This window comes from Pteropus medius, unplaced genomic scaffold (genome assembly GCF_902729225.1).
Source record: "Pteropus medius unplaced genomic scaffold, Ma_sr-lr_union100, whole genome shotgun sequence".
NCBI classification, from domain to species: Eukaryota; Metazoa; Chordata; class Mammalia; order Chiroptera; family Pteropodidae; genus Pteropus; species Pteropus medius.
In genome coordinates this window covers 4069891-4080410 of record NW_024352947.1, presented here as the reverse complement: position 1 = coordinate 4080410, position 10520 = coordinate 4069891, and the positions used below count along the sequence as shown (strand labels likewise).

The window sequence follows — 10520 nt, the reverse complement described above, 5'->3', positions numbered from 1 at the left end:
ACCGGGCAGGGGGGTGGGGGGGGGTGGGGGGGAGTCAAAATATTGTGTCGCTGAGATTCCAGAATCATAAACGCGGCAAACCTGGAGCAGGAAACCCGACCGCGTGGCAGGCTCGATGGCGCTGGGCTGCCCTGGACCCTTTTCCCGCTACGTGCTCAGTGTTTCGTGATGCATCCCGGTTACAAGTGCAGTGCAGAAAGCAGAGGGTGAGAACGTTAGTTAAATAGTTTAATCAGAGCAGTTTCACAATTCTAAAATTAACAAGCAGACTCGTAATAAAAGAGCTCCAATGTTCGCGAAATGACCTCGCTCCCATTTTGAATTCTGCCTTTTTATTTGTAAAGATTAGCATTACACTTAAAAGGACTCAAAATGGAGTGACTGATTTTATCATCCGTGTTTTCTGATGCAACCGATGAAGTCCCTGAATGGATATTGCTTCAGCTTTGATATTAAAAAAATGGCCTGACGAGAAGTCCTTAATCAGCAGCTGGTCACGGTGGTGGAAAGAAAGGGAAAAGCTCACGACGTCGGGTTCACGATGGGTGGCGTTGTCGGTGGACGACACTGGCTCCAGACGGACGTTAAGCCCACAGCGTGTGCACTATGAATGTCATCGTCATGAGCACCCTCTCACGTGGATCGATTTGCTTCTGAAGGTTCTGTTTAAACTTGCATAATAAACATGCAAAGAGTTATTTCTTTTGAAAGAGTGTTTTTTGCGGTCTTTGTTTTCGTACAAAGGTTTCACAGAGTTACGTCGAACCTGTGGCAGCAGTGAGAGGAAGCAGTGATGTGGGGAAGCAGCATTAGTCAGGGGGGGACAGGGAGCCTCTGGTCCCTGAAAACCAGGCTGCCAGTCTTTTTAAGTGCACAAACTGCTTTTCTTACCCTCCCCACCAAAATAAAAGAATAAAGGGAAAAAAAAAAAACTCACAAAATCAACCCTGTAAAAAAAAAAAAAAAGAAGTCGACACAAAGAAAATAAAGATGTTTTTCATGCACGGTTCTTCTGCATAGCTCGACCCGCATGTAGTAAGGCACTAATTCCCTCCGGTGGCCACGGCGAGCTGTGACGAGCTGCGGGTCCCTCGGGGCCCCTCCCCGGGCAGGAGGACGGAGAGGCCGGTGGGAGCGGCGGCCGCTTCTCTGTGGACACCCCGTCGGTCGGGAGACTCCAGACGTCTCAGAAGGACGTCTGCCTGTTACGATCGGGTGTCCGGCATGGCTTTCCTTCCACGGTTCCTATGTTGTCTGCGTGTGAGTTTAGATTCATCTTCAGTCCTTATCCTCAAAGAAAATACACAGGGTGGGGGAGCTCGGTCAGGTCTTGGAAACAGCTTCACTGTTCCCGGAACGCACGTTAACGCCGGCAGGTCACAGAATCAGCGGGACGTTTGCAAGAGACAGAGAAACAGAGAGAGTCAGAGAGACAGAGTCAAGCCAGAGAGAGAGACGGGGAAGAAGGAGATGAGGAGAGGGGAGGGTGGAAGGGGCGGAGGGGGGGCGGAGAGGGGCGGAGAGGGGGTTTCAGAGGCGGCCTGCGTCGGACTTAATTGAGCTGGTCTTCATACTGTTTCCGGAAACAGTCCCCCGCTGGGAAAAACTCCCAGCATCTTTCTTGATACATCTTCCAGACATAAGACTCCTACAAAAGGAAAGGAAACGTATTAACAGCACGTCTTTCCCTAATATCTGTGTGTTCCCACAAAACATAAGGTAGAAATTCACGTTTGTTGTTATACGTACCATATACGCATGACTGTAATTACACATGTACATAGAGAAGCCCCTAACTACACAGGCCTTACTTACTTCTAGCAATAAATACACAAATAATCAATCTTTATCCTGACCGTACCATAATGATGATAAAAAAAACCTCTTTGTGGTATCCGTTTTTGAGAGTTCTATTAAAGATTAATTGTATCCTCCAAATTCAAACCATTAAAAATTAGAAGTCAATTTTGTGGAGAGAGAATTTCAAACAGCCTAAGAAAAACCTAAGACGTTTAATATGCAATTAATTTTCACTGACCATAGTACCGTGGGCTGAAATTGTTCGAAATCATCTGCTCTCCAATTAAGGAATTGAGGACATTATAATGATCGAAACTGCAACTCAGCATCTTCAGCCAATAAAAGTTTGCTTTTATGGGCATGTTTACTTTTCCACAAAAGCAATCATTGCACACTCATCCAGGATAACAGAACTTTATATTATCTAATATCCAACGGCAACTCTACATCTTAACGTGTAACGTCCACGCGTTGTTCCGACGTGTCAGAATCCTCTCCTCTCAGGAGATGGCACCATTTACCTACCTGTCCTGTGTGCTCGGTTTCATCCTTGTTTATGAGATACATCAGGAAAAACCTAGAGATGGAGAGGGTGGTGGTCAGAATGGGCACGTGGGCCATCGGCACGACCACTACGTCCGGCCCTGCTGGGGGCCAAACGCTCCTGCTGGCAGCAGAGCACAGACAAGGGTAGAAACGGGGGGCACGACAGGATGTGGTGACCAAAAGTTTAACCTCTCAAAATACTTTTTCAAAGGAGCTAGAATGTGTGCCCGGGTCGAGGCGCGCCTCCCGGGAGCCGCTCCGTGCCGACGTCACCGCGCCGTGTCCGTGTCACTCACGGAGCCGGAGTCAAGGTTCCCACTGGGAAAACCCGCTGATGTCGCACAGCGGTGGATCCCAAGGCCCGCCTCTTCTTTTTCTCTTTTTTACTTCCTTTCTTTCTTATTTTTTTTTTTGGCTAAAATGCATCTCCTCTTCTGATATTAAAATTGGATCGGAAACTAAGAATAATATTTTACTAAACTGCAGAGTGGGCTAGTCCTTCGTAATAGCCAGATTTCCATGTATTTAAAAAAAAAAAAAAAAGAAACAACTTTTCATTGTGTTTCCAATGGCGCCTACGAGATGTGAGTCTTCAGAAGGGCAGAGGTCCCCACGTTCCCACGCCCCCTGGGGGGTCCCCATGGAAACAGGGAGGCGGCCGGGCTCCCCCATGGCTCAGCTCCCTGTTCATCCTCCCCACCTTCCAGGTCACGTTCTGGAAAGAGTCATTCACAGAAAGGGCCGCTGCTTCAGGTCTTGAGTCCACCTGCTCTGGGGACAAGGGCCCCGGCTGCGGGTGTCTCTCCCAGGGGCAGTGGAGCCCGGGGCCAGTCACACGAGAGGAAGCGGGCGCTCCCCCCGCCCCGGTTTCTCCAGCCTGACGTGGGGCCTGGGTGCGGGCAGGGGCGGATGTCGGGGACCCGCACACTCACAGGTAATTGGCCAAGTTGTGCTCCTGTAAGGTGTGGGTTTCGAAGCCGTGCGGCACCGTATCGAAGTAATCGTTGCCTATGCCGCAGATGAAGCATTTGGTCTGGAAGACAAAGGAAATGCTAAAATGGAACAGGGCAGAACGCAGAACAAAAGAACACAAGTCGCCACGTGGCAGCTGCGTGTCACTCGGCATGACAGAAGATCACTGTCGAGGGCTGAGCACCTCAGGGTCACCGAAGCCACGGGTATCTGCTGCAGCTTACAGGACACGGTGCCAGCAGCAAGCAGCAGGTGCAGAGAGGGGAAGGGGACGCTGACAGCCGAAAGCAACGCCTCGCCCTGGTTTGCTCCGGCCCGAGAAGGTGCAGGCTCTGAGGACACCGCTCGCGACACTGACAGCCACTGTCTAGGCAGGAGGGACGTGGCCCCCGGCGAGACCGCAGACCGGTTCCCACCGAGACCACATCTGATCGCCAGGGGACCTCCCACGGGCCCCATCAACCGCGAGCTGCGAGGTGTTCAGAGGGGCTGCTGGGTGCCAGGCAACGTGCCGGGCACGTGACAGACACGGATGGGCGTCACTTCCAACTCCAGGGCCAGGAGCTTGCCCCTCCCGCTGCCTAGTCCCAGCCTCGTCCCTCCACACGCCACCTGGAGAGCAGCACCGACTCCTGTCACCTGCTACGGCAAACCTGAGGAGCAGCGGCCCGTCCGTTTCCCATCAGAACCCCACGGGCAGCGACCCACGTGGGCCCGGGGGGCTGCTGTCCCTGTGGGACTCAGGACACCCATCGTCCCTGCCCATCAGAAGCTGTTCAGCACCATGGCGGCGAGTGTGCGGTGCCCGAGATTCTAGGGCCTGAATCTAGGCGATCACAGTGGCCTACAGAATTCTCTCTGCCTCCTCCTGCCACTGGCAGCCGTCGGCCGGCCCACTGCTCGCGGCCTCCTGGCCAACTGGGTTCACACCCAACAGCCCTGGCCAGGCACCTGTCCTTCCTCTGGGTCACCTCTCAGTCCCTCTGGCTGTTGCCGAGCTGCCACCTCGTGGCTCATCCTGGGGCTCAGCACCCCCTGCTCCACACGCTTCGTCCTCCACATGGGGCGACCGCGAGTCCCCTCGTCCAGCTGCACCGCGAGTCCCCTCGTCCAGCTGCACCGCGAGGCTGCGTCTGTCCGGCTCCTGCCCCCTCAGGAGCACACACGCCGCACGGTCCCCGACCCACGAGACGCCAACGGCGCCTCCCTGGCCCCGGCCTCGCAGTCCCTCGTCCTCGCCCGTGTTTTAGACCAAAGTCGGCTTCTAGAACGTGCGCCCGGTCGCCTCGCTGCCCTGCTGAAACCCTGCTCGTCTCCCGAGGCCTGTGAGTCACACCATCCATTTCTCGGATGTGTTACTGGCCCTTTGCAGTCTCCAGCCACCCCACGGGGATGGGATGCTTCGTCCCGAACCACTGGGGCCTCCAAGGACAGATCTGCAAACTCCCCGATCTTGGGTCCGAGCGGGCGTGGCCCCAGGTGGCGACATTCCCAGACTCCGACGTGAACGGAGGCCCTGGAGCCGGGCGTGGCGGGCGGGCGGGCTGCCTGGACCACCTGCTCCCTCTCAAACCCGAACCCCTGCAACCTCCAGGCCTCAACTTGGGGTCCCTGTCTCTAGGGGCTCCCCTGACCACCCAAGAGGAAGTCAGGTTCCACCCCGAGACCGCAGCACCCAGGGTGTCCCGTAAGGGCCCCACGCGGCTCTGGGACCACGGCGCCCGGCTGCTCCTCGACAGTGGACGGAGGACTGCCTGCATGTGCCCAGGCCCCGCTCAGGACGCGCTCTGCGGGAACGGGAACCGGACGAGGAAGCCACGCCCGTGTCCTTCCCGCTTCCACACAGTCAGGAAAGTGCGTGCGTCAGCCACGCGGCCCAGTCAGACAGGACACTCACCTCCATGTCCTCTTTGACTTGCTCCTGCTGGTCTCTGAGCTCTCCGAAAGCATCGATAATTAAACCTGGTGTTAAACAAAGACAGGATTTACTCTGTGTCAACCTGAGAATCACAACTAAGTCACAACCCTGGCTACCCTGCCAAAGGCAGGAACCGTGCGGCCACCGCGGGGAGAGCTCGGGACATGGAGCCGTGGGCACCCGCCGCTCCGCCAGGACTGCACGTTCTCCTGTGGCGAGGGCCGGCACACCCCGCAATGGGCCGAGAGCCAGGTGACAGGGCAGGACCTCGAGTGGCCGCGGCACAGAGGCCACACGCTACTGCCCGCTTCACGCTGAGAAACGGCGACCGGGCCTCAGGCTGCAAAGCGCAGAGAACGCGCGGACAGGGTTCCCAGGCCCTGCCGCGGTCCAGCACGGCCGTAATCGCCCTGGGGAGGTGGCCGCAAATCCCTTTCCACGAGGTCCTCGTGAGCGACCCCGGTGTCCTCGGCTGCGGCAGCCAGACATGAGCCACATCACGCGGCTTCGCTGCCGGGCTGGCTGGCTGCACGCTCCCTTCTGAGTGACCGTGACTCTGCCCTCTGCTAAAACACGTCACTGTCACACCCAGCGACGACGCAATCCTTTAAGCCAGTTCACGTGCTTTACTGAAAAATGTACCATTCTTTGCCTAGAGGACTTAGAGATGACACCACGTTGGTCGACACGTAGGCAGAGACGCATAAGCAGAGAAAGATAACGTGTGATTTTTCCACGGGAGAAAAGCAGCGCACTCCGGTTTCCTCGGGCCAACGGGAGCCGCAGCGGGTCGGGCGGCACCAGCGCGGCTGGGCCCGGGCCGGGGCTGGTTCCGCCCGCACGCCGAGCGCACTCGGACCCCTGCTCGTTTTCACGGCCTGTGAGTCACGTCATCCCACAGTGCTCACTGCGTGGGCTTCATTTAAGAAAAAGTAAGACCTTTTCAACAGCACCAGGGCTCAGAGATCTAACCAACTTCCACTCCACAGGCCCAGAGAGGTGGAGCAGCTCGCCCGGCCGCAGCATGGCGCTCGTGGGGTCAGGGCTGGGGGTCAGGGCTGGGGACCGAGGCGGGGAAGCCTCTGGTCGTGCTACCTGCAAGGAGGCCAGAGACCCGCGTCCTCGCCCCGGCCCCGAGCGTCCCCTGCGCCCCAGTTTTACCCTCCACAGATTCCGATGGAGACGGGCTGAAAGGACAAGCTCTGTTTGGCTCCGCAGAAAGCACCTGGCACCCCTGCCCTCCGCCCAGGTTAGGGGAACACTTGGCACCTCAAACTCGGGTCCCCTGGCTTCAGAGAGGACGGCGCTCACCTTGTATTATGGCCAAGAGGATGATGATCACGAAGAAGAAAAAGGTGATGTCGAAGATGATGCGGTAGATCTCGTACTCGTCGCCCGCAGGGTCCTCGATTTCGTCCCCGATGCCCCCTCCGGCACGAACCCCGACGTACATGTGGAACATGTAGCACTGGAGGGGAGAAACGGCGTCACCACCCGGGCAACACGCGCGGTCCTGCGCTCACACGCCTGAGGCGCTCTCGAGGCCCCACGCTCACTGGAGCTCGAGCTGCCGGGCCTCCACCCACCTGCCGCCCACTCCCGCCATCCAGTCCCGCCGCCCGCCCACCCCACTGCCCGCCACACCCGCCCCTGCCACCATGAACTGGCATCTGAGCTCACATCTGCTTGCTGCAACGCACACTCGGCCCGCACTCCGCTGTCTGCTGTCAGTCCGGCAGGTGCTGCCCGCGCACTCTGCCACACCGCACGGAAAACGAAACGGACCCCACTTAGCATCTGACAGGCGACCCCTTAGCATCACACGAAGAGCCGCGAACTGTATGTAAGTGCATCGCTCATTTGTTGAGCGCAGCAGACATGGGAAAGGGAAAGTGATACCTGATGTGTAACAAGATGGAACCTTAGGAATCGAGCTAGAAAAACACAACTTAACTCTCACCCGGCCCCCCCTCCCCACCTGTCTTACACGAATGGGACACTGACGTGCTCCTCTGCTCCGACATCTAGAACGAAGGAGGAAGATGGCAGGAAGGGGCGGGGGGGAAGGCAGCTCATAAGCGCGTAAGCCCTGGGACAGGAAAGCGCCACCACGAGCACGGCGGGCGCCCAGCCGGGCTCGGGGCGCTGGGCCACACGATCCTCTGCCGTGGCTGTCCCGTGGACGAGGGTCCAGCTGGTCCCATGGGACCTCAAAGCCTCAACCCACAGGCCTCGGATTCTCAGGTCACCTTAAAAGCACGAAGTGCAGGCAAAGACCAGGCAGCAAGGTGGCACCACAGCACTCAGGGTTCAAGGGCGAATGTACAGACAAACGACAGACGCTGAATACGTGCAGTTTCCTGGGTCAGACGCCCGGAACTGTTAATGAGCAGAGTGGGCTGAGGGTGCTGTTGCTCCGGAGCGGCTCGCCAGTCCAGCCCAGGAGGCAGTGCTGCCCCCGCCCCCAGCGGCTCTGGGCCAGCCCAGGGGGCGCCTGGAGATGCAAATGCCAGGTTCCCGGGTGGCCACCGAGGCTGTCTCCGGCAGGGAAAGGTCGAGGGCAGCCGCTTTAGAAAAGCCCCCGGACGTGGCTGTAGCTCCTCGGAGCTCCGTCTGGAACCGCGCCTGGAGCGGCCGCCAGCGGCTCTGCGTGGAGAGGCCGCCCCCTGTGCTGCTGGGACTGATGTCCCCACACGCGCTCCTCACCGGGGAGGCGCTGGGCTGCGCGTGCTCCTCCGAACTGTTCCCACGTGTGTGTGACACGGGCGCAGTCAACGCGGCGCTGTGTGCTGTGCGCCTGGTGAGCCGACGGAGCCGCCCTTCCCGGCTGTGTCCGTGACCCCCGCCCCGGGCAGCCTCCCTGGCTCTGGGCTGCCGCTCGCCTCGTCCACCTCTGGCTTCGGCGCCACACCAACACCTGGGCGGCCAACTGAGTCGCCGCAGTTCCCAGGCCCGGCCCTGAATGTCCCACCTCTCCGGGCACCGCCTGCCCGGCCCGTGGTGACCGAGACCAGCCCGCTGGCTCCTCTCGCCAGTCCGTGCTGACCTGGGCGTCTGCGTCACGGCCCGGCCTCCACACAGCGTTCTCCCGTAGTGACAAGGACCCGGGCCCGGGCCGGACGTCGGGGCTTGGACTCGTGTGGCCGGCTCTCAGGGGCCTGGTGACTGCGAGTTCATCCTTGAGATGCCACGTTTTTAGTTTGTTATCGTGTGGAGTCTGAGACAAGGCTGAGGCTAACTCAGCGAAGCAAGTGTCTCGTCTCCTCGGGCCGCTGGCCGGCCACCTCCCCTCTCCTGGCTGCACCCCGTCCCCTGCCGTCCCCCGCCCGGTGGTAGCTCCGAGCGTTTTGAGGAAGGGACGCCACCACGTTCCAGGAGCAGGCTGGTGGCCAGGCTGCAGAGTCAGGGAGGCTCGTGGCTCCGATGGTCTGGGTTCAATAAAACCCCGGATGTGTGAAGGGCGACACACACCGTGCACCTGAGGATCTGGGGACCGGTTTTCCGCCCTGGCCCGCACGCCCGGCGTCGCCCGGAACCCAGAGACGGCTGCAGGTGGGCCGTGGGTGGCGGCCAACGCCCTCGACCTTCTCCCCAAATGGAAACGCTTGCGCCCGCCCCCTTTGCACAGCCTCAGCTCCGAGGGGCGAACAGGAGCAGGAGAGTGGGAGGGAGCGATTCTGAGCGACGGGAGACGGACTTCGTTCCAAGGACCCGAGTCCGGAGAAGAGAAGGTGGCTGGCGCTGCCAACTCCGGGACTCGGACGTCGCTGATTCTCAAGATCTGCGGCTCCCCCTCCCCGCCCCTGCGCGCTTCACCCCGGGGCCAGGCACCGGCACACGCTTTCGGGAACCGAGGACTGGTGGCTTGGAGACCCCTGTAAGAGCTTTATCTTGGCCAAAAAAGAAAGGAGTAGAGACAGAGGCCTTTGCGGAGAAGGCAGCATAAAGCCACAGACAGAACAGTCGCCCTAACGGCTCACTTCCGAGGCGTGCGCTCTCTCGGCCACCTGGAAGGCCTTTTCCGAAACACACCGGTCTTGATACCCTCCGTGCAGCTTCCGGTTCCGGGGGCCTGGGGTTCTCTGCAGCCGCCCTGGCGATTCCTCTGCGGGATTCAGGGCGCGAGCCCCCTTGGAGGTAGAGTCAGTCTCCCTGGCTCTCCAGTTATGATGAGCTTTTCCTGGACTTCAGAACTTTAGATCATTTTTCACTTTCTTCTCTTTGTATTTCTAGTTTCAAATGCTATCAAGATGCTGCTGGTTTAATGGGATTTCCAGGCTTAAAACACCATGATCCCAAATAAGTAAGTAAATAAGGTCCTAAAGAAAGATGCAAACGTGATTCCGAGTCTGCAAACCTGTGGCGACAGCGCCACCTGCTGTAGGTTACGGAGCACTGCAGGGTGAATCGCGTCCCTCTGTCGCCACCTGCTGTAGGTTACGGAGCACTGCAGGGTGAATCACGTCCCTGCAAACACCCGAGGGTCCCTTCGAGACCCGGAGAAACAGCGTGAAGCCACGTGACACGACCGGAGGCAACAGGCAGTGGAAACTGAGGGTGGTGAGGACACAGGTGACCCCAGCGAAGAAAACCCACCTCAGTGAGAACGCGATGTGGACAAAGGCGAAGGGGCCGACACAAAGCAAGGATTCTGAGAACCGAATTAAAGAAAGTAAACCTGCCACCTCCCACGCCGAGCGGCTGCCCTCCCGGCCACTTGTCGTCACCAGCCTCTGACTTCGTGAGCGCCACGGGAAGTGGTCAGTGACGTTTAAAATGTGGTTGGCTTTTCAAAACCGTGAGGCACAAGCGTTGGTGAGAGGCGGGTTGAAAGCGGTTTTAGACCCAACACAGTAAGGCCGTCCAGGCAAGTGGCCGCCGAGGCGGGAGCTTTAAGGACAGTCGGCTGGGTGTGGCGTGTCTGGTTCAGAGGCAGGCAGCAGCGCACAGCGGTGACGAGCCAGGAGCTGAGAGGGGACTGGTGTCCTGCAAGCGACTTTGCTTTTGCAAGACAGAAACGTCCAGCTGCACTCGGGCGCCTCCGCCCTCCCCAGCAAAGGCCGGGGGCGCGCTGCCTGCGACGTGCACAGACGTCGCCCACGCGGAGCCGACATCTCGCCCACGGGGACAGAAACTCCTCAGACGGAACAAAGCCCCCGCCGTCGCTCAGCCCAGAGCCCGCGGTGGAGTCGCCAGGCTGTCCTCCCTCCACCTGTAGGAGGTTCGCCCCCGCCCCGCGCCCCACCCCGCACCCCGCCCCGCAGGGCGCCCTCCCAGCCCACCT

At 59.1% G+C, this 10520-nt stretch overlaps 1 protein-coding gene across 1 annotated transcript in view; it reads right to left on the bottom strand.

Annotated features, from left to right (window-relative positions):
* Positions 1-1515: 1515 nt before the first annotated feature.
* RYR2 (ryanodine receptor 2) overlaps positions 1516-10520 on the bottom strand; it is a 535670-nt gene continuing 526665 nt past the window's right edge. Inside the window, exons 98-102 of the mRNA XM_039850351.1 lie at positions 6548-6704; positions 5216-5280; positions 3279-3379; positions 2326-2377; positions 1516-1648 (exon numbers count right to left, since the gene is read on the bottom strand). Coding sequence (XP_039706285.1) covers positions 1553-1648; positions 2326-2377; positions 3279-3379; positions 5216-5280; positions 6548-6704 — 471 coding nt within the window. The 3' untranslated portion in view covers positions 1516-1552. The remainder of the gene's footprint in view (positions 1649-2325; positions 2378-3278; positions 3380-5215; positions 5281-6547; positions 6705-10520) is intronic.